The 23,247-nt window shown below is 40.5% G+C and overlaps 1 protein-coding gene across 2 annotated transcripts in view; it reads right to left on the bottom strand.

Annotated features, from left to right (window-relative positions):
• The window catches only part of FNDC3B (fibronectin type III domain containing 3B), a 356,356-nt gene that overhangs the window by 36,802 nt on the left and 296,307 nt on the right, over positions 1–23,247 (bottom strand). For both annotated transcript variants that reach the window (XM_040248765.1, XM_040248772.1), the window contains exons 16-22: positions 22,559–22,630; positions 19,858–19,976; positions 18,050–18,155; positions 16,983–17,155; positions 14,415–14,528; positions 13,912–14,061; positions 7,366–7,646 (exon numbers count right to left, since the gene is read on the bottom strand). In XM_040248765.1, the coding sequence (XP_040104699.1) occupies positions 7,366–7,646; positions 13,912–14,061; positions 14,415–14,528; positions 16,983–17,155; positions 18,050–18,155; positions 19,858–19,976; positions 22,559–22,630 (1,015 nt within the window). The remainder of the gene's footprint in view (positions 1–7,365; positions 7,647–13,911; positions 14,062–14,414; positions 14,529–16,982; positions 17,156–18,049; positions 18,156–19,857; positions 19,977–22,558; positions 22,631–23,247) is intronic.

Raw genomic sequence — 23,247 nt, 5'->3', positions numbered from 1 at the left:
TAGCTAGTAGGTGCTGAAGTCTAGATTTGTGCAATACTATCACTAATTTCTACCCTGACCCTTTGTCTATTCCACAAGTGCAGAAACTGCCGCCAGCTAGGTTCAGTCATTTGCATTAATCCTCACGGCAGATACAGGTCAGATCTGGGTGTGAAGCTGGTCTTTCTAGACTCATAGTCTTCATGTATTAACACACCGTTCCCTCCAGGTATAACTTGAACCAAACACAGCTTCTTCCAACCAAAAGATAATTTTAATTCGAACCACACTTTCAATTCAACAACTGCCTTTTGCCAATGAAACAGACATTTAGAACAGTCAAATTTCCTTTCACATTATTAAAACTTTTGGCCTTGGAATGAACTGTGTGTGTGTGTGCTAAGTTGCTCCAGTCGTGTCAGACTCCTTGCGACCCTATGGACTGCAGGCTCCTCTGTCTATGGGATTCCCCAGGTAAGAATACTGGGGTAGGCTGCCATGACCTCCCCCAGAAGATCTTCCTGACCCAGGGATCGAACCCATCTCTCTCATGCCTTCTGCACTGGCAGTGCGTTCTTTACCACTAGTGCCCCGAGGTGGCTCAGGTGGTAAAGTATCTGCTTACAATGTGGGAAACTTGGGGTTGATCCCTGGGTCAGGAAGAACCACTGGAGAAGGGAACGGCAACCCACTGCAGTATTCTTGCCTGGGAAATCCCATGGACAGAGAAGCCTGGTAGGCTACAGTCCATGGGGTCACAGAGAAATCAGACACAACTGGGCAACTAAAATACATATAAGCAGCACCACCGAACCACCTAGATTTTAAAATATTTGCTTCAATTTATTCAAGCAAAAAAACGTGTTTCAGTAAAAATGCATGGAAAACATTTTCCCCTGTGGCTGATGCACTGACCTAATATTAATTAGTTTTAAGGATGAAGTGACACTCAAAACTGAAATAGAACTGAGGACTTGATCAAATGAAGCCATGTCTTCTTGCAATTGGTAAAAGTATCAAAAACTCTGAGTCTGAGTCCAGAAGGCTGAGAAAACTGAACAGGGACTAAGGAAGCTAATATTTCTGGTGTTTTGTGATGAAAATGCAGTGTATGAAAATAATTTCCTAATTCTAGTGACAACTCACCTAGGACGGATGGAACCAAATACTATCTTGAGGAACAATTCTAAGAATTAACCTCAGAAAAAACTGATTTTCAAGTTCTATTAAATTAATTAGTCTATCCCAAACCCAAACTTGAGATGTTCTCTCTTTCTCACTGAAGTAACATGTTAATCTTGACATTTAGATAAGCTCTATAGCTCCCCCGCCCCCAAACATGCAATGTATGTCAGTTTCTGAAATCTTAAGCTCTGCAAAGTTAAATGCAAGGGAAATGGAAGTTTTCTTTCCAATGCAGGGAAGTGATTTAACTCTGAGAAGCTCTGTCTTGGCCATCTGAATTGATGTGAAAAATCTCTTCAAGTGTCTGGGAGTTTGCAATATCCATCAGTATCCTGATAATACTGATTCAATAAAATCAAATTAAGAAGTATATTCTTTATAAATTTTGACTGGACTTTCATTATTAAAATATCTGCTACTTTTAGATCTCAAATACATTACTGCTTCAGAAGATCACAGCGTAACATGATGCATTTTATACACACACACACACACACACACACACACACACACACTCTGTCTCTTTCTCAAGTGGCATTACATTATGTCAAAAGAAGAATGACTTTGAAAACTGGAGAAGGTGACTTCTCAGTCAGCCATCCTAGTTCTCAGGATGTGTTGAGAGTAGGGAGGAGGGGACAGTGAGGACGGCACCCCTCTTCCTCCATTGAAGAGTTATGGGTAAGAGAGGCCTAAGAAACAAAAGATAGGCTTTGTACGCTACCCCACCCCACCAGTCTACTACCTAATAATCTAATTAAGAAGAGAAAAATATTAAAGAGTAGACCTCTGAGGAAATATTAAACAGTAGCGTAAATACAGGAAACCTCTTTAGGAAAAAGATGGGTTCAGAGTAAAGTTATTTGGAGAAGGCTGCCGGGAAGGGTAACCTTTGCTGGCTCAGTCTTTCCTCCCTTCAACCTATCTCCTTCTGATAGCTCCCTGGATACCAGGCACTTGGAGTTGTTTTTTTTTTTCATGCCCTGCCTCTGTAGGAAAGAAACCTTATATGTCTCCCATGGCTTGAAGGACAATGCCAGATTTCCACACATTAATCAGGTCATAACCCACCTGCCAGCTCATTTCTTCCCTTCCAAACATTAGCAACAGAAAATTTATTGAGAGCTGATATGTCAGGCCCTTCACAAGGTACCTGAAGTCTAAAAAATAACCCTATCAGGTAGTTAAAGTAATCATCCCCATTTTATAGATCAGAAGACTGAGATACAAAGAGCTTAAAGAGATACAAAGACCTCTGTACCAGAGGCCACAGAGGCAACAAGTGAGAGACCCAGGATTGATGTCAAGGCTGTCTGACTCCAGTGCACTACTTTTGAACTACTCTGAACTTGTCTCCTTATAAAACTTACTTCATCTCGTTAGAATGAAATGACTCAGGATTCACTTTTTGACAGGCTAATGTAGTGCTTGACATATAAGGACTCAGAAAATGTTATTTTCACCCCCATTTTACCTAGCAAAAAGAGCAAACAAATATACCTTATGTTTTAGCCATTTGCCAGTTCAACATGAGTCAGACATATAACGAGGTTGCCAAAAAAAGTCATCTTAAGCAACCTTACCAACTGCTCACTATGGAAAACAAAGAAGGTGACAACTTTGTTCTGCTCTGAGCCAGCCACACTATTCCTGGAGGTGAGCACACTGCTCATTAAAGAGGCCATTAAGAAACAGAAATCACCAAAAGAAGAGGTTGGAAGGGGTTATAGAAACTCCTGCCAGTGAAGACAAATTTGAACAAAGTGAAGATGGTTAAGTAAGAGACAGCTGACATAATAAGCTAATGATGTCTAGGCCATAGGGGTGGAGCTCAGACTTCTGTATTTTGCAAAACCTCTCCATGTGAAACTTGGAATCACTGCTCTAGGGCAAAGTTCTCAAACTTTTGTGGGTATGTGTGATAAGTCACTTCAGTCATGTCCGACTCTCTGTGATCCCATGGACTAGCGCCTGCCAGGCACCTCTGTCCATGGGATTCTCCAGGCAAGAATACTGGAGTGGGTTGCCAATCCTTTTTCCAGGGGATCTTCTAGACCCAGGGATCGAACTTGCGTCTCCTGAATTTCAGGTAGATTCTTTACTGCTGAGCCACTGAGCCCTCTCAAACTTTTAACAGGCAACAAAATCTCCTATGGGGCTAATTAAAGCACAGAGTGCTGGGCCCTATCCTGAGATTTCTGATTCCAGGGGTTTCCGCTGCTGCTGCTAAGTTGTTTCAGTCGTGTCCAACTCTGTGCAACCCCATAGATGGCAGCCCATGAGGCTCTGCTGTCCCTGGGACTCTCCAGGCAAGAACACTGGAGTGGGTTGCCATTTCCTTCTCCAATGCATGGAAGTGAAAAGTGAAAGTGAAGTCACTCGGTCGTGTCCGACTCTTAGTGACCCCATGGATTGCAGCCTACCAGGCTCCGCCCATGGGATTTTCCAGGCAAGAGTACTGGAGTGGGGTGCCATTGCCTTCTCTGAGGGGTTTCCATTAGGGCCTGATAAATTACACTTAATACTGATGCTTTGAGTATCACTGTTCTAGAAGAAAGCCCAGGATCAATTCTAGTAGATTTCAGCTCAGGTTTTAACAAAGTATAGGGGAAACTCTACAGAAACAGAGTTGAACTGCTTGGTGAGGAGAAGCTGAAGCTGAAGACACTGCTTCATCACTGGAGATATTCATGCCAAGGCTCTGCAAAAGGGTAACACCAGGCGATCTTGTCTCAGCTCACAAAGCCTATAGTGGCCGAAGCATGCAAAAGAAAGCTACATCCCTTTTTTTTTTCTTTTTTCTCTAACGCTTTTTCCCTCCTCGAATCAAAACACAAACTCAATTCTAAATTTAAAAGTGGTGCCTTTAAAAAAATCTCATTGTAACTCCCACCAAATTTTATACAGGATGTTAGTAAGCCAGTGGACAGTCTGGCAAGCACCAGTAGAGAAAGGATGGATCCATTTTAGTGTCAGTAGGTTGGCTGGAGAAGTGAACATTTCTGTCCCAGCAAGACTCCATGTGAGAACAATGTGTAACTGCTAAAGGTTAAAAAAAAAAAATTAAGAGAAACAAGTCTTTTTTTATCCAAGCCCCATAGCCTGTTTCATTCCACATTTTTATCTAGAACATCATGATCTGTTCACTTATATTTTGACCAATTTGTGGGACAAAAAAGGTGAGGTAAAAGTTGATTGGACTAAAATTATACCCTCAGTTCCCTGAAATACTCATTTTGTATTTCACCACAATTACAACGATCTCATGTTTTTGAACCATAAAAGAACAAGACTATGGGCTCATTGGAGTTCTACTATAGAGAATCCAATAAAGTATTATAGAAACAAAATTCCTTAAGTTGGACAAATTATGATCTTAAATGTGAATATTAATTTTAATATCTTAAGTGTGAAACATCCATTTTTTAATTTATTGATTGGCCAGCAAATATTTTGACTAAATCTTTTTTTTTTTGGTCAAGAACACACAATATGACTTAAGGCCAAAGATCTGTCTTTTCTAAAGGTGTACATTTTTCATGCAATCCGAAACAGTGTCTTCCAAGCTGCCCTGTAAGGTTAAGAGGTGACATCCTCCCCGTGTGACTTTCCACATTGAGTTCAGTATACTAGCCTTGTATATTAATACTGAAAAGAATTAGGGACTTTTTAACAGGTCTTTAACCAACCACTTATATGGAATATATTGTTGATAATTTCCACTGTAATTGGCATTTCATCAACGAACAAAGATCCCCACATCAGTTTTCTTCATTTGAACTTTTGATTTCTAGATTTCTTTCTTGAAGTCATTCGACTACATGTTGACTAATAAATATCAGCCTTCCTCCAATATCAACTTTCTAAAACCCCTGAAGTTTTATAATCATTTACACTACCTTTAAAGGTATGCATAATGGGAGGAAGAGGCAAAACTCTTGGGCTGGAACCTTGTCCTAAAAGCCCTTTATGATTGCTGACCTGAATGATCAGAGGACTGACCTGAGGGTCTGCACCCATTCTGGCACCGACATGGACTGTGGGTCTCACAGCAGACGTGAGACCTTCCAGTGAGCCCTGAGCCAGGGGCTTCTTCATAGGTTCTCTGGCCCGAGGGTCCAAGTCAGGCAATATTCTGGACATGTGGTCTCTGAGAAACAGTTAGGGGCTGACATTCATTGCTCACTTTTCCCCAGAGATATACCTCATGGTCAGGTCTCCATAGAGCCTCATCACTGGGGAATGTCCCTGAGGTCAAGGTCTGGGTTTAATCACCTCTGATTTCCAATTAGAGTGCTTTGGACACAATGGTCAGTATTCGGTCAGCATATAAAGGTGGAGGGTGGTTTTCTGAGACTGGATAAGATGCTAAAAATAAAAAATGCCCTTGGGGCCTGTCTCTTCATCTATGTAAGTCATTCCTCTTTTATTTAAGTTATTTCTAACTTGATTCCTACTTTAAACCATCCTGACCATTCTGAACCCTGGGTCTTGACCTTTCTGAAATGCCAAAAGGACTCTGTACAGTGTCATTTTCAGCCTGTGAGGTCATAAGCACCTTCTATCTTAGGCTGCTGTGTAAGTGTCCCAATTCCTTGAGTGCTCTGAGGGCAAGGATGGTGTTCATCACTGTTTTATAGACAAAACAGTGCCCAGTGGGTCTGCGCCCAAGAGGGATCTCTGAAAAGAATGAAAGAGAAAACAAGCTGCTGTCATCACTTGGAAAAGGAAAATGAATGCACTCATATGAATTATCCACAGAAGACTTGGGAAGAGAGGGAAAGCAGGGATAAGATGATTAGGCAGGTTGGAACTTTTGGTATCTTACAGCTGATAAACTGATGTTTTTCCTTCAGTGTTTTCTAATGTTATAGTTTGATAGACTACCTTGGGGATGAAAAAGGTGGTCTATCAGACTACAACATTAGAAAACACTGCAGAAAAAAAAAATAAGTCAAGTGGTAAACCTTTTTTTTTTTTAGCAGTAAAATTACCTGCTTGCATTCTCCTGCTCCACTTCAAGAAGAACCAGTTTTTCGGGGTAAAGATCTTGATAACAGTAAAAATCACAGTGCATGTTTACTGTGCAGTTGCTATGTATTGCTGGACTCTACATAAGCATTTAATATTCATTTGCTTACTCCTTACAACATGTTTTTGAAGTAAGTGATCTTGTTCTCCTCATGCTGTGGACGACGCTGAAACACCAAAAGCTTAATTTGCCTGAAGACACAGCTAAGGATCTGTTTCTGAATCAGGCTCTGCTTCACCTCCTTAATAAGCCATTGACCTTGACAAAGGAAGACACCCTGAAAAGGCACTGGAATAACGAATGGTTCCTGCACTCCTCTAGTGCTAATCCTGAACTTTTGGTCTCCCAGCAGCAGCTTGGTGCATGCACGCTAAGTTGCTTCAGTAGTGAGCGACTCTGTGCAACCCCATAGACAGTGGCCCACCAGGCTCCTCTGTCCATTGGATTTCCCAGGCAAGAATACTGGAGTGGGTTACCATTTCCTTCTCCAGGGGATCTCCCCCACACAGGGACTGAACCTGCATCTCTTATGTCTCCTGCACTGGCATTGGCAGGCAGGTTCTTAACCACTAGCACCACCTGGGAAGCCCTTGGAGACAGAACTATATGTCTTGAAATCTCAAGAGGCCATGTTGAGAAAAAGGTGTATCGGGGAAGATGAAGTGCTGGCTCCTCGACAGGAACGCTGAGGGAAAGGAAGAATGCAGGTGTTAACTGAGTTTTGCTGGGTAGAGTCTGATATAGTGTCTTTTCTCTGGCTACTCATGAAATCCTGAATAAAAGATCCATCATAGATGCTCCGTAACAATGTGTCTGCTTTGAGGGGATCAGAAGAATGGCAGAGCCCTGCTTCAGAGGTGCAGACAGCAGGTGTAGCAGAGTGATGAGACAGAGGAAAAACACCAAGAAAAGCAGTTTATCAAAAAACTAAGGAGGAGGAATTGACTTAAAATGGTTGGTGAAATGTCCCCTCAAGGGTTAGGAATTTGTAACTGACTCATAAAGTAAAAAGCAGTACAAGTTTTTGAGATGTATTTGCATTTAGTACTCTTAAATGCATTAAAAATGACTAGAATTCACCCATTTGGCCTTTAGGACCCGAAGGTTCTGTAGCCCTACGCACTGATGTATGTGTCCATGCAGCTGTATTTCAGCTTTCCTGCACTCACCGGTAGGTGGTTTCTGGAAGGAGGTCTTTCATAACGTGGGTGGTGGTATTGCCCACGGTGATGCTAGTATCTCCAAGATCTATGTTGTAAGCAAGGATTTCAGATCCATTATTGCACGGCTCTTCCCAGTTCAGTACAAGGCACACAGAAGGTGAATCGGGATAGGCATTGAGGGTCTCCTCCTCCAGGACACACAGAGTGGAGACAGGGTCAGGGGCAGATGCTGGTGTCTGGCAAAGGACAAGCTCACTGGACGGTCCTGCTCCAGCTTGATTAACAGCCTGAAAAACAACAGCGAGACAATGTCCCCATTACTTCATGAGCACTTACTAATGCCTCCACACTAGGTGCTGCTGAGTCTAAAGTAACATGACGGCTGTCAGGAGTGTAGGTGGAGACAAATCCTCCACAATGTTCATACTGATAACCACTTTCCAAAAGATATCAATCACACCTTTTCTGCTAATAAAAGATAATGTTGCCATTGTTTTTTATGAAAGATCATTTAAAAATAATACTTCATATTTGCATAGCCCACTTCACTTTATGTACTCTTATACCATCTTCACAATAACTATCTGAGGTAGATAATTCATGGAAGCTATTCTTATCTGCCTTTCAGATGAGATGGGGCGTGCTCAGGGTTGTATGGCCTTGCCTTAGATTTATCTGCCTTTCAGAGAAGAGGGAACTCAAAGTCAGATCAAATAACTCAAGCCCAAGATTCAGATGCCAAGCTGGGGTCAAAATCCAGTAATCTGACTTTTAACTGAAGTGCTGCTCTGAAAGAAGTATAGGAATTTAGAAAAGTATTCATTGTTTTCCATGTGAATGCGAAATTCATATCTGAAGTCCATGCTCTGCTCTCCCCTGACTTTGAGTGTCACTGCTGACACCTGATCACTCATCACTCAAATACGCGTTCAGTCTCCGGGGCCGTCCTCTTGTTTCTACTTACCTGCTCTGCTTCTCAGTCACCTCTGCGATCTGCTACTCATTACCAGGATCTCTCAGCCCTGGAGGAAACCAGGCCCCAGGCCTTGCACACCTCTTACCACTTCTGCTTAAACTCCTGGACATCTCACCTTGTCTCAGGGCAAATGCCATTTATCCCTACACCCAAATTTACGTGTACAGTCCAGACCTCTTCCCTAAATGCCAGCCTAGTGCATTCAACTGCCCACTGAATATCTCCATTTAAATGTCAAATAGGCACCTCAGACTCAAGTGTCTACACAGTTCCAAAACGGTGTCCACCGCATTCTTCCTCATCCTTCCTTCCACCCCCACTCTACCGCCCGTGGTTTCCCCAGCCTTCAGGTTGTTTGTGCGATATCTGTGAATCACTGCTGGGCATCTTTCTTTCTCTCATACCCCTGCCCAAGCCATCAGCACACCCTTTACTATTCAAATCTGACTACACTCTCTCACATCTGGTGACTGTAGGGACCTCCTAACTGGTATTTACGTCAGTCCATGCCCCCCAGTCTGTAACAACCACTGTCCCTTCTACGCTCTCCCACCAGATACACAGGTAACGTCAAAGTTCTCACTACTGTCTGTGAGAGCCTATCCGATCTGTTCACCACCACCGCCTTCCCCAAGAACCCAGAACCATTCTGCCTTCACTGTCTCCTGCTTCCTCCTTCACTCTCTCTGCTCCAGCCACACTGGCTTTCTTGCTGTCTCACAGGGACACCGAGCTTGCTCACCTCAAGGCCTTTGCAATTCGCTGCCCCTTCTCCACAAAGCTTTTTCCCTGACATCTGCATAGCCCATTCAATCAGCTACTCAGGCTTCTCTCGAGTTTTGCCTTTTGCAGAGACCTCTCTGAACACCACATTTAAAGCTGTAGTTGCCCCCACCTCAACCCCCATGATCCTTCTCATTTATTTCCCTTCTTTGCTTTTATTTTCATTATAGCATTTATCACCAACGTAGTATATATTTCATTTAACTTCTCCCTGGATTAAAATGTAAGTTCTGTGACGGCAAGGTCGTCTGGTTCACTGCTGTAGCCCTAGCAACCAGAACAGTACCTGATACAAAGCATGTGCTCAACAAACATCATTAACAATATCTTTTCCCCTTACAAAAACACTTGGCAACCTCTTGACAAAAATGAAAGTACTCAAGAATCTAGTTTACTTCTCAGGAGACCTTATGAGGACAAATGATAAACCAAAAGGAAAGTCATCTGAGCTCTTATATCAAAGGTTCACTATAATGCCTGTGTGTTATCATTCATTTCAGAGAAGCAAGTTAAGAGCACTCATTTGCTATCAAATCGCTTTTGAAACCCTTCTGTAATAAATTTTTTACATCTAGTCCTATTTCATGACAACACCAACTTTCTTTTTGGTAGAATATTTATGTCACAAATTAAGAGTATATATTTAGATATTTTGGGGGGTACAAATTTATCACAGGCAGAAAAATAAGATACTATGGAGCCCAACTTTCATATTAACTAAGGTTTTAACAACTATGTAATACAAGGAAACAAACATAGCTTTTAGAGTTGGAGCTTTGTTCATATCTTGATTTCATTAGTTACTAACCATGTGATTTTAGGCAAATTAATGTTTCTGAGTCTGGTTCCTCAGATATAAAATGGGCATAGTAACACATAATTTATACAGTTATTTTAAAGATTTAATTTGTTAACATGCAAAATCCTGGCAGAGTATTAAGCCAATGGTCAGTGCTTCACTTCCCTCCTTCTCACTAGGAAAATCAAGAACAAAATAGCAATAGCAATTTTCCTAGTTTCCTAAATTTTCCTAAAGCAATTTTCTTAAAACAAGACAACAACAAAATACACTGAACTAATTTTTAGACTTAAAGAAAAGTTGCAAAAATAGTGCATATATTTCTCATTTTGCTTCCCCTAATATTAACACCTTATATAACTATCAGTCATGTCCCACTCTGCACCGCTATGGACTGTAGCCCACCAGGCTCCTCTGTCCATGGGATTTCCCAGGCAGGAATACTGGAGTGGGGTGCCATTTCTTTCTCCAGGGGATCTTCCTGACCCAGGGGTTGAATCCATGTCTCCTGCATCTCCTGAACTGGCAGGTGGATTCTTTACCACTGAGCCACCAGGGAAGCATGTATATAAATATATATATAAATACACACACACACATACATATATGTATGTGTGGATGTGATATAAATATATGTATGTGTGTTATGTGATATATGTGTGTGTGTGTGTGTATATATGTGTGTATATATGTATGTGTGTGTGTGTATAATTTTTTTTTAATAAAAGGAAATTCCTAGACAGTGATCAAGAGAGATAACAGCAGTAGTGGCTGAATGGGAGGCTGAGCCGTTTGTCTTAGACTCCCACAACTGGCTACTGACTCAAGTGCCCATGGAAAGAAATTATTTTCTGCGACTTACAAGAATAGAACTGAGATGCTGTGCTGGTCTGAGTCTAGAAACCATAAGGAGTTTCTTAAATATTCCTATTTTAACTGACTACCATTAATTAACCTGAGGGAATGTGATGGCAATGATGATGATCTCTGGGTGGAGTGAGGGAGAAAAGAGAAAAACTCTTTGTTAAAGGTAAGAATTAAGCAAATGGTCTACAGGGAAATCAAGGTCAAAATTTGTTTCAAACTTTCAAAATATTTATATCTTGCATAATTATGACTATACAAACCTAATATACACTTAAGGCTGAATTACTGATTTCTTTACAATCTCATAGTATAATGAAAAATTCAGCACTAATTATTTTATTACCTTTTTCATGTTATTAATGTACTCTATTATTCATTTTCTCCATTATTTTTAAGATTAACATTTTATTTATTTTACTCTGTATCTGGGTTCCATCTTCTTACTCTGTTCTTACACCTCCTTACTGGTGTTAATTGAGGTCTTCAGTAATGATTCTTGACTCATTACTTTGTCAAATATGTGCATTTGTGTTGAGTGATTTAATAAGGGCTAAGGGGATATGAAGGATCCAGAGGAAAAAATACAGATTTTAATTAAATAACTGATATCAGCCATACTACATTTGGTGATCTCTAAAAAAAACCAAGAAAGTATAAGTTTTGTAATTCTTAAAATCTGTATTTATATCATAACTATCAGTCATGTCTGATTTTGCAACCCCATGGACTATAGCCCGCCAGGTTCCTCTGTCCATGGGATTTTCCAGGCAAGAATACTGGAGTGGGTTGCCATTTCCTTCTCCAGGGGATCTTCCTGACCCAGATATCAAACTCAAGTCTCTTGTGTCTCCTGCATTGGAAGGCAGATTCTTTACCAACTGCACCACCTGGGAAGCATATATTACTATACAGCAATGATCAAAACCAGGAGATACAATAGTATTAACAATGTATAGATCTTATGTAGTTAGATTCAAATCTTACCAATTTCTAATAGTGTTCTTTTTATATTCCAGGATCTGACTTAAGACCCGAATTTCTTTTACTAGCATTATACTATGGAAAATGTTTTCTTGAGTTATATCTCTTATTATTATCAAATTTCAAAGTAAACCATTTTAAAGAATCTTACTAATATTTAAGAGTATGTGTAAAATATACAATATGCCTCATGTAAGCATATGTAACCAAGAATTATTTGGGTACATGTTAATTGAAGCATTCCTAAGGAAGAATATAAAAATTCAAAAATTCCTGCACAAAATATCCAATTTTTATATGATACTATATACATATTACAGTGATTTAATTTTTAAAGCACCAAATATTTAAAAGAATATTCAGGCTTTAACCTGACTTTGTAGTAACATCAAATAAAAATGATTCAGATTAGGTTCATAGGTATCAAGAAATTAATATAAGATGAGGAGACTTTTCCTGGCAATACTTCTTTAGTATAGCAAGTGTGGTCTTGAGAGTACTATCCGCTTTATAGTGTCTGACTCATTTTATGTCAATAAGTATTCTCAAACAAATAAGTTTGAAAATACTACTGTTGAAACAGGGAGGCAAGATTATTACGCAGGTTCTATTCTTACCAATGTATCTTTAAAATGCAATTTTGGGGTGTTAGTGGTAAGTAACAACAAAAACCCAGAAAGGAAAAAAGGAAATAGAACATTTTAAAGAGAGACCAAAACTCAAAAACAGGTTGGACTGAAGTTCTTTCCTGTGATGGCAAAGAGTTTTTATTTATATCCTGCCTTCTTCCAAAAACAGGAGTGTAGCACATAATTCAACCTTTCCCCAATGACTCAGCATTGTTATTATAAAGCTCAGATAATGTGCTGTGACCCTGACTCACTGATGAAGGGTTAATTATGTCCCAGGCCCTCCATTTGAGGTGTGTATAACAAGAGTTTAACCAGAAATGTTTCCGATAAAACAGCCTTCAGAATTTAACAGAAAAGCATCTGCTGATCTGGAAAGTTACCTTGTGTGTGTGCATGCGCAGTCACTAAGTTGAGTCCAACTCTTTGCTACCCCCATGGACTGTGGCCCACTGGGCTCTGTCCTCGGGGTTCTGCAGGCAAGAGTACTGGAGCTGGTGGGTTGCCATTTTGTTCTCCAGGGGATCTACCTGACTCGGGGTTGAATCTGTATCTGCTCCACTTCAGGCGGATTCTTTACCACTGAGCTACTTGGGAAGCCCAAAGTTAAGAAGGGACGATTTTCTCCAAAGAGGCTGAAGTAAATGGACGTGTAATAAACAATATGATCCATGACTTAAATCAGATGGAAACCTAAACCTGGCATCTTTGCTTCTTTATTTAAATCTAAACACGTGTGAAAATATAATTCTTTGTAATCTCTCCTTTTGGTCATCCTGATCATTCTTTGAGGTTGGCACCAAGCAGTGCTCAAATGTTACTGAACAAATGGAAATAAATGAACAAAGAACCCTGTTTTCTCAAGGCAATAAGGCTTTACAAAGGGAGAAGAAAATATTTACCCAAGTCAATAAAATGAAAGTAAACCTATGACTACTGTCACTCTTGGGGGTTAGGCTAGGAGCTGACTATTCTTTATGTTACTCTCTTTGGACACCCAAGTGGAAGCTTACAGATAGCCAGACCTTGTTAGTGGTCACTGAGAGGTGGGAGATGGGTCCTGTGATCAAATGCCGACTGTCTGAACTACTCTACTGCTTGCTTCTGGCTCCAGCTAACATCTGGAATGGAAGTTTTAAAGGTTTTTTGCCTTTTGTCTAAGTGGCTTTCCCAGCAAAATGCGCATCTCGGAAAATTCAGACAAAAGGCATCTTCCCTAAGGAGCTGTGCCCACTTTGCCTTGGACTCGATCCTGTATTCAATGAATTAACCAGCAAACACAATGCAAGGGCGGTGAGGAGTACAGTGGAGATGATTTGGATTTTGTTCCCATGTTTCAGGACCTCTCAGAGAAGCAAAAAGGAACTGTAAAATGCCAAAACGATTGCATCTATTTTTATTTACAAGGACTCTTTTTCCCATAACATCCTTCCTCATGAGCCTTTGAGTAAGTTTCCCAAAGAGTCTTTCAGGGAACACCAGTATTTGTGAGTAACGGCCGCACAGTATCAGCCTACCTGTAATCGACAGCAATACTGTGCAGCAGGTAACAGGTCCCTCATTTTGAAGCCGGTGTCTGTCCCATGATAAACAAGTTCTAAGGATTCTTCATCTTCTCCCCACTCCAACCTGTACTCTGAGATGTCGGCACCAGAGCTTTCAGGACTCTGGAAAATTCGGAAATTTAATTTAATTGAGAAGAAAATCATATGATGTTTGTGTTCAACTAATTATACCAAATAAATAAATAAATAAATAAATAAATAAATAAAAGAGTAAGATGCCTCAGAATTATTTGAAATACATGCAAAAGAAAAGCATGAAAAAGATACTACTCAATTTCCTCTTAATTTGGATCAGTGGTAAAATTTCCATAACTCCTGGCAAGCACTAAGGCAGAGACTGTGTAAGAATCACCTACCTACATGTGAATTTTAGCTTTGTAGATCCCTTGTACCTTGCACTGGGGAACAGATAAAGTAGCAGAAACAAATTAATGCAGAACATGTGCCTGACTTACCTCCCAGCTCACTAGGACACATCCATCAGGCGTAAAAGAGATACAAGGTGCTTTGCACTGTCCAGGAGGCCCTGCAGCAGTGGTAATTTCTGAGACATCAGAATAGGGACCATACTGCAAGAGAGAAACACACATGTGCTTGTAGGGGTGTGTTAGGGATATGTGTGCATGTGTGTGTGTGCACACAACACAAGCTTCTACCAAACAAGGGCTAGGCTAATGGTATCATCAATACAACTGATTAAAAGCATTACCTAATGGTGTTCACTTTCAATTACATGAGTAGATTTTCTTCCCACATACATTACTTGAGTGGTAAATGTCTATTTTATATATATATATGTGTATATATATATAATTTAATTCAAAAGGATTAGAAAGTTGGTTTATTATACATTTTTGCTGTGACCTAAGAAATAAAAAATGCTGACTTTTGCTACATCACAGCATTGTGCTTTAATTTCTCAGAGCATTTCAAAGTAAACCAAGTCAGATGCACACTGTAGTTTAATTTTTAAGGCATAAAAATCTGTGTGGAATTGTTGGTTATCAAATTTTGAGTATTTCTTCTAGTCACTGGTATTTTCCAATTTGAAACCAACAGTCCTATTAATGTTTCTTTGGCATGCCCACCATCTCAACTATCTGAAGGTTTATACTGCATTCTCTCCTCCTCCCACCAACAGTGGTCACACTGCTCAGAGACAATCATCACTACAGATGTAAAACACATTGAGAGGACCAGAACCACCACGTTAAGGTGGAATATGTGATACTTAAAAGAACTGGGGCAAAGAGTAAAGTAATTTTCAGGCTAATGAGGAAGTCCAACCAGTCCATCCTAAAGGAGACTAGTCCTGGGTGTTCATTGGAAGGACTGATGCTAACGCTGAAACTCCAATACTTTGGCCACCTCATGCGAAGAGTTGACTCATTGGAAAAGACCCTGATGCTGGGAGGGATTGGGGGCAGGAGGAGAAGGGGACGACAGAGGATGAGATGGCTGGATGGCATCACCAACTTGATGGACATGAGTCTGAGTAGACTCCGGGAGTTGCTGATGAACAGGGAGGCCTGGTATGCTGTGATTCATGGGGTCGCAAAGAGTTGGACACAACTGAGCGACTGAACTGAACTGAACTGAATGAGGAGTATGACTGTTTTTCAAAATGGAGGAAAAAACATAAAGAAAAAAAGTCTTTCACATTTTCTAATATAACTTTAAATATACTGAAGGTGGGGGAGAAACTGTCTGGAGTGGACCACAGAAGAGGACCACAAGTCAAATATATGGTTAAACTTCAATATAACAGGATTTAAAAATAAGGCTGAGATAGTTTCTTTAAATGACAAGTTAGTAAAAGGAGAAAGTCAGCCTCAATCAGTCCAGCTGCACGTGTGTCTTTATCTTGGCAAATATCTTCTTCAAAAGTTGAGGGGGAAAAGCACCAGGGTTTCATCTGCAGCCTGGGTGATTAGCACCATCCATCCTTTTTTTACTTATAAAAAGTCCGGGTACAGAGGCTTTCTTATCTCTCACCAATACATTTTAAATGTCTAGTTTTGTGTGGGTTTTTTTTTTTTTTTTTAATGTATATACCTGTATCTGAAATTCTTTCCTAATGGTGAATTAGAAGAGATCCAGCTCTTGTTCAAGGTTTGTGATCCTACTTCAGACCAAATGTTTTCAAACTAAGGCCTGGCTAACTCGAAACGGACTAAAGACAAAAACATTTCACTTCTGAAAGGCATGAATGAACACCAAGAACTAGAAAAGTCATTGCCAACTTCCTGTCACTATCAGTTTGGCTTTCTTATAAAAATCTCATTGATTAATTACATCTATTTATTTGTACAGAATGCATTTATACACTTCACTGGCTCTCTGTAGGGCGTTAGCAGCAGTTTGCCCTACCCACACCCTTCCACCTTCTTTTACATTTCTGTCCATCTGTGGCACACCAAAAAGCCCTATAGTTTCTGGGTCACTTTATTCTCACTATGAATCCACATCACTCTGCAATTAAAAAATCCAATCACCTTTGTGCATATAGTCAGACCCTTTCAGTCTTGAATAGCCCACCTCAACAACTTCAAATGGAGTACTAGAAAGGACCAGAGAGTTCTATGAAATTAAAAAAAAAACAAAAACAAATAAGCTGGTCTCCCTAGCCTATACCCCAGCGGAGTTTTAAAAACTGACCTAAGACATTGCTGAGTAATTTAGACAACATGGTAAAGGAATATTATGTAGTTCTAATTTCTCATAAGTGATTTACATAATCTATGAGAAACTAGGAAATTATTTTAAGAAACCACCAAAAGGCATCTAAACAGCAAAGTCCTTATTAACTTTGAGCTCTGTCTTAACAAGAGGACAAAAGAATCAAAATTTTCAATGCTGGGTCTACGTGAAACCAAAGCAGGATTTCTTCAGAAATAAGATTTTACAAACAGTTCTTTAATGGCTGTCATGGTTGGACAGATACAGATGAGGAATTTTGGGAGGGTGGAAATGGAAGTGCCAGGACCTCATGCTTTTGTGGTGATCAGTAAGCATGTACTCACCCCTCCATCATTCAGAGCTCGCACCCTGAAGCGATACACTGTTCCTGGAAGCAGGTTGCCCACGGTGCACTCGAGCTCCGGCCCATGGTACACCTCCGAAGCTACATCCTCCGGTTCTGTCATCTCCACGCTGTACTCTGAGACCTCACAGCCACTTTCAGAGGCAGGAACGTCTGGGAATGGAGAACGTTGTTCATCTTAGAACATTTTATTATTTCTGGTTGGCCCTATCACACCTTACATTCTATGATGTTTGCAAAATATCATGTAGGTAGCCTGTCCCTGATATTTACAAAAGAACCCCCACTTCAAAAAGAGAAAGAGATACAAAAGAAAGTTTCTTAATGATGTTATCCATACTTTTCAAAGCAAGTACACTTAATGATATTAACAAAATGATTCCAAAACCATAGAACTTTTAGGCAATTCCTTTACATTCTAATGCAAGGTAAAGGCAAGAATTAGAGGGGAGAAAAATCTTCTTTTTAACCTGAAACCAAAGGACATATTAAATCGAGTTAGAGAACCCCAAACTGGCATAACATCTTAATTTAGACATTAAGTGATGGGGAACAATAGTCTGACAGAGTTCTGCAGGTTTATATTTGCAATTTTACATGCTGTGAATCATTAATATGACAGGGAATGCTAACATAGCTTGAGCTGAGACTATAAAACACCAGGACCCACACAAGACAGGGTGGTAAAGGTGAGGAGGATACAGACACTACCTAATGAACAGTTTCTTGGTTTAACCTCTTTATTAAGCACAACTTTTATTTTATGAATAAAGTTGAGGAATTCCTGCTCTGAAACATTTTCTAGAACAGTGCCCTCTGAGGGCAGAGGGTGAACAGCACGTGCGGCACCATCAGGAACAGGAGGATGGGCCATAGGGCTGGGCGTTCACAAACCCAAGCCCACGTACATTAAACAGAATGTGGACATTTTCAGTAGACACAAATCTGGTTTTCAGAAGACAGACCTGAAACTTAATTACAAAGCAGTAAGTCTTAAACTCAACCTCCAATTGTCCAAACTGGCGACGTAAAGATGTGGTCACTCACCCCACTCTAAGTGGACTTCTTTGTGCTTTGGTCTACCCAAAACCCTCGGTGGGCGACACTGACCTGGTGCAATGCTTAGTGTGCGAACAGGGAGACTTTCAGAACACTGCAGGAGAAACACCAAAGAGAACCGTCTCTTAGTTACTATGCATTTTTTAGAGCTCTACATACCAGGCAAATTCCACTCCATACCAGCAAACGCTGCCACGGAGGGGGTTACACAGTGAACGTGTACACTTCTTAGGCAATAAGATCTTCATCTCTCAGTGTGTAGTGCACGTGTATTTTTGTGTATGTTTTGAGTCTGGACATGTGCATATGGCGCTGGTAAAAATAATCATTTCTGGTGTCAGATCTGCAGACTGACATTTTGACTGTTGTGTATCCCAAGCACACAGTTACCTCCCTCTAAACTAAAAATCAGGACAGAGGAGAACACAGAGCAACAGCTGGATGAGGTCTGTAAACAGTGCTATAAATGGCCCATCATCCATACAGAGCAGGAAAGCACGTAATGTCAGCTGAGTGTGACATTAACCAGCAGGTTCTGCTAATGATAAAATCATCAGGGCTTCTTTTTTGCAGGGTCTGGTTGTGTAAGGCTGGTGGTGTGGAAGCTGAGATATGAGGAACATGGTAGAGACGTGCAGCTCAACCAACCTCCTCCTCCTCCTCGAGGAAATGCGGTGCAGAGGAGATGTGTTTATACATTCAAGGAGCACCGCTGCCTCTGTGCAGACTTGTGCAGCACCTCGCGTGTAAGAGAAGCTCACCAATCACCTATGACTTTGAGGTCAACCTGGCTCTCCCTCGGAGACACTGTATAAATGTCGTTGAGCTGGACCTTTTTTTTAAACCTGAGAATTCTGTCTAAAAATACAGTCTAGACTTCACAATACTGCTATCCTTGGGCGAAAAAGAAAATAAACATATGACAGTGTCAGAGGTGGGTTGACTGGCAAAATTCGGCACCTACTGGCAGATGTTCTCTTGAAAAGTCAACCCAGTACAGGGCTATAAGCCATCTTCTGTGCACGCTCTCTCTCAGTACTACTGATTTCCAAACCACGATGCTAAATAGCTCTATGATGAAAATGGTTTTTACCATATTTTTACCATATCGCCTCTCACTCACTTTCTAAGTGTTCATCATTTAGATAACGATCTCCTTTCCTGAACACTTCCTGTGTACTTGTTTTGAGCGCATGAGAACGCTGTCAGGTTGAAACCAAGTTTCCTGACATGCTGAACGGTTGGTCTAAGGCCATATAAATTGTAGACAATGATGGTGGTCATTCTGTGATGTATAAAAATATTAACTCACTGTGTTGTGACAGGAAACTTATATAATATTGTAAGTCAATTATACTTCAATTTTTTAAAAAGGCAGACAACAAGAGAACTGGTACTACCTACAGATGTATAGGTTGGGCACTGCGCAATCTCAGGAGATGCAATTCAGCTCAGTTATCTTAGGTATATGTGGCTTTACAAGCATTTTCCAGCAGATGGCAGTAAAGTATCAAGAGGAAGGTGTGTCTCACATTCTTACAAAACTGCCAACCACCTTCAATTTTCAACTGTGATGTGGTCATGCCCAAGTCTTGGAAAGCAGCACAATTCAGTTGAGAATCATCTGGGTCTATCTTTCTATACCCTCTAAAGCACAATTCAGAAAACTCTGATGTGATACCATGGCAGGCTGTAGTACCAAGATTTATTTTTTAAAAGAAATTTATTCTGATGTTACAGATAGGCTGTCTGAATTTGACCAAAGATGTTTATTTTTACACCAAAACAAAACCAACCTGACTGTGTCCACCAGTACTTATGCAGCATGCTCGGAGTTTGTACAAAGTGCCTGGTTTCAAGTGGGTGAAAGTGTACTCTGTAGCCGACCCACTGTAGGCCACTTCCCACTGACTCGCTGCAAAATAAGACCATGTGTGAGTTTATGCCTTTTGTAAAAATGTAATAGCACCAACCATTCCAGATAAGAAAAAGCTCTAAGTGGTTTCCGTGAAAACCAGCATCTCCTATTCTTCTTTTTTTAAACAGTCACAGGGCTCTCTTTCCATTTCCTTTACAAAATGAAATACTAAAATAACATGAAGGCATTTTTAATACTTAGCACTGCTGGTTATACTACTTAATATTACCATGATCACATTTGCTGAGTGTGGAGGTTTAGATGCTGGAAAGCACATGAAATCTGTAGTTGGCCCCGTAGCAGGAGATGGTATTGAGCAAGTTGGCAAGTGGTGATGGTGTGAGAAGCCCCTGGGGCCAGCTGGGCAGGGGGAAGCAGGCTCAGCCATAAGGTTCCTGGTCAGCCCAGGGCACCACTGAAGAGTTTCTCCTGGTTCTTATCTGCCTGGAGGTCACAGCAAGTGAACTCCCCCGACCCCATCCCAGCCATATAGACCAAGTCCTTTGAGGAAAGGCCTGCTGTCTCCATGGAGCCCCACTTAAGACAAAAATACCCAAGACAGTGACTTTAAAGATGAAACACTCAGTATGACCCAGGTTATCTAACCACTTCTGGGGATTAAAGAAAGCAAGCAGGGCCACTGAGGGGCCTGGGTGAGGCTGATGCCACCAGGCAAAGAGCATTGTATGTGGGGGTGGTGGTGCTTCAACCACCTAGGACATTTATTACTCCTTGCTTTGCTCCCACTAACACTATGTTCCCAGCAGACTATTTGAAAGGAGCGTTTTACTCCATGCAATTGTTTTAGGGAAAATACTTTTACCCTCTCCCACGACAATTACTTGGAGAAGGAAATGGCAATTCCTGGAGAATCTCATGGACAGAGGAGCCTGGTGGGCTACAGTCCATGGGGTTGCAAAGATTCAGACGTGACTGAGCAACATATATACACACACGATAGTTACTAACTTCCACAAATACTCTCAGCTGCTTATTAGGCCAGATTTACAATAAAGTCTGGCGAAAGAAATGGCAACTCACTCTAGTACTCTTGCTTGAAAAATTCCATGGATGGAGGAGCCTGGCAGGCTACGGTCCATGGGGTTGCAAAGAGCTGGACACGACTGAGTGACTTCACTTTCTTTCTACAATGAAGTCACATGCACAAGGGCCATATAGGAACAAGGGGGAATAATAAAGATAGTCATTCTGACATAACTGATTAGATGACCTGCACTGCAAAGGCAACTAGGAACAAGGACTAGAGAGGAGACTGAATTAATCGCTGATGTCATGCACTACCACACCGCTGACTTTACGTGCAGAATGGCATCTACTTTTAATCAGCCACAGTGGTCAGGAGAGCCACAAAACTTCAAAATATATCTAGTTTTTCACAATGAGACCCTGACTATACATGACTTCTCTCAAAGGTCTGATTTTTAGCATAGAATATGATTTTACGTTAAGAACAGCTGTGCCCATCTCAGAGTATTATGAGTTTTTTTGGCTTAAAATAGGGTAGGGCCCAACTGATGTGACAATAAAACATTCCAGGTGGCTATCATGGCACAGAATAAAAAGCGAGCCACACACCTGCACAGACTGTTTGTAACAGTTGCTGTTAACTCTCCCCGCCGCCCCCGCCATGTGCGTCACTTTAAAAAAACAAAGTACTAGTTACAGGGATCATTAGAGTGGTGGTGAGGCAGGTGTCATTTTTATAGTTCTGAGGACTTTACTTTTTTCTATTAAAGCATAATAAATTTTATTAGAAAGAAGATCTAAGAATTTTTTAGAAAACACTATGGAAGGAATCTGACCTCTAACACTGTCCCACTTTAGCTCACCTAGTGTAAGGAATAAGGATTAAATAATCTGACTGAGAAATCACAACAAAAATGAAGACATTTCCTGAATTTGTTACAGTGTGTTATGCTTGTCAGCAGCCCACAACAATATGTTGTTATCCCCTGTGCACCAATTTATTCTTCCTGCTGATCGCTTCTGACACTTTCTCTGCTTATAAGAATTTCTACAGAAAGTATGCCAAGAGAGATGAAAAACATATTTATTCTATTAATGAGGACCTTTGGCTTAAAGAAGTGACAAAAATTTTAAAAAGCATGATAAAAATATACATATCAAGCAGACTGATCCCTGATGCTGTTTGAAAGAAAAAACTGTCAATACGTGATTAAAGTCCATTTACCGTAGTACCTCTATCAACAGAATAAATGATTGCCCACTATAATGGTTCCTCACTCCAGTACTCTTGCCTGGAAAATCCCATGGATGGAGGAGCCTGGTGGGCTGCCGTCTATGGGGTCGCACAGAGTCGGACACGACTGAGTGACTTCACTTTCCCTTTTCATTTTCATACATTGGAGAAGGAAATGGCAACCCACTCCCGTGTTCTCGTCTGGAGAATCCCAGGGACGGGGGAGCCTGGTGGGCTGCCATCTATGGGGTCGCACAGAGTCTGACACGACTGAAGTGACTTAGCAGCAGCAGCAGCACTATTATTATACAGATGTTTATCTTATTAGGACTTGAATAAGAACTTCTACAAACTTCACCTTCAGAATTTCCATCAGTAATCTCCAGCAAGTACTTGAGTATTTCTGAACCACCATTGTCCTTTGGAGGATCTGGAAAGTAAGCAAATGTCTTATTAGTTATAAAAGCATATTGACTTTTGTTAGTAAACATTAGAACACACAGAACCATGTAACATTAGACTGTATAAATTCCTGATTCAACTAAAAGACACAAATAACATTTCACCCAACTCCTTACTTGAAAAACAAAAGAAACAAAAACACCACGAAACCTTCTGACTATGCAAAGGTTACAGAGCTAGAAATGCTGAAGCGTTAGCATTTAGCAAAATGTGAACAAAACTCGAAATGACTTTATTTTTCTAAGAATTATGGTCAAATATTTACTTTGAGAATTCTAAAGCCTGTTCTTCAATATTTGGTGGTTTTTATATAAAACAAAATATTCATGTACCTCTTTTCAAAAATTATTTTATTCTTTATTTCACTTAAATTATCATGACCAATTCTTTTGTGAGATGGAAAGAGAGGGAAAGGGAGGTGTAAAAATTATTGATGAAATAAATAAAACATCAGAATATAACAAATATGTTCATCACAGTTTGCTGCTAAGCAAACTTTACATCCCAAGGGAACCTAATAGAAAATCAGATCAACTGGAACCTGTACCAAAGAGGCAGTTTGAAAAAGGGGTTCTGGCTTGTTAC

The sequence above is a fragment of the Oryx dammah genome, unplaced genomic scaffold (genome assembly GCF_014754425.2).
Source record: "Oryx dammah isolate SB20612 unplaced genomic scaffold, SCBI_Odam_1.1 HiC_scaffold_2, whole genome shotgun sequence".
Lineage (NCBI taxonomy): Eukaryota > Metazoa > Chordata > Mammalia > Artiodactyla > Bovidae > Oryx > Oryx dammah.
This window is presented reverse-complemented; position numbering and strand designations above follow the sequence as displayed.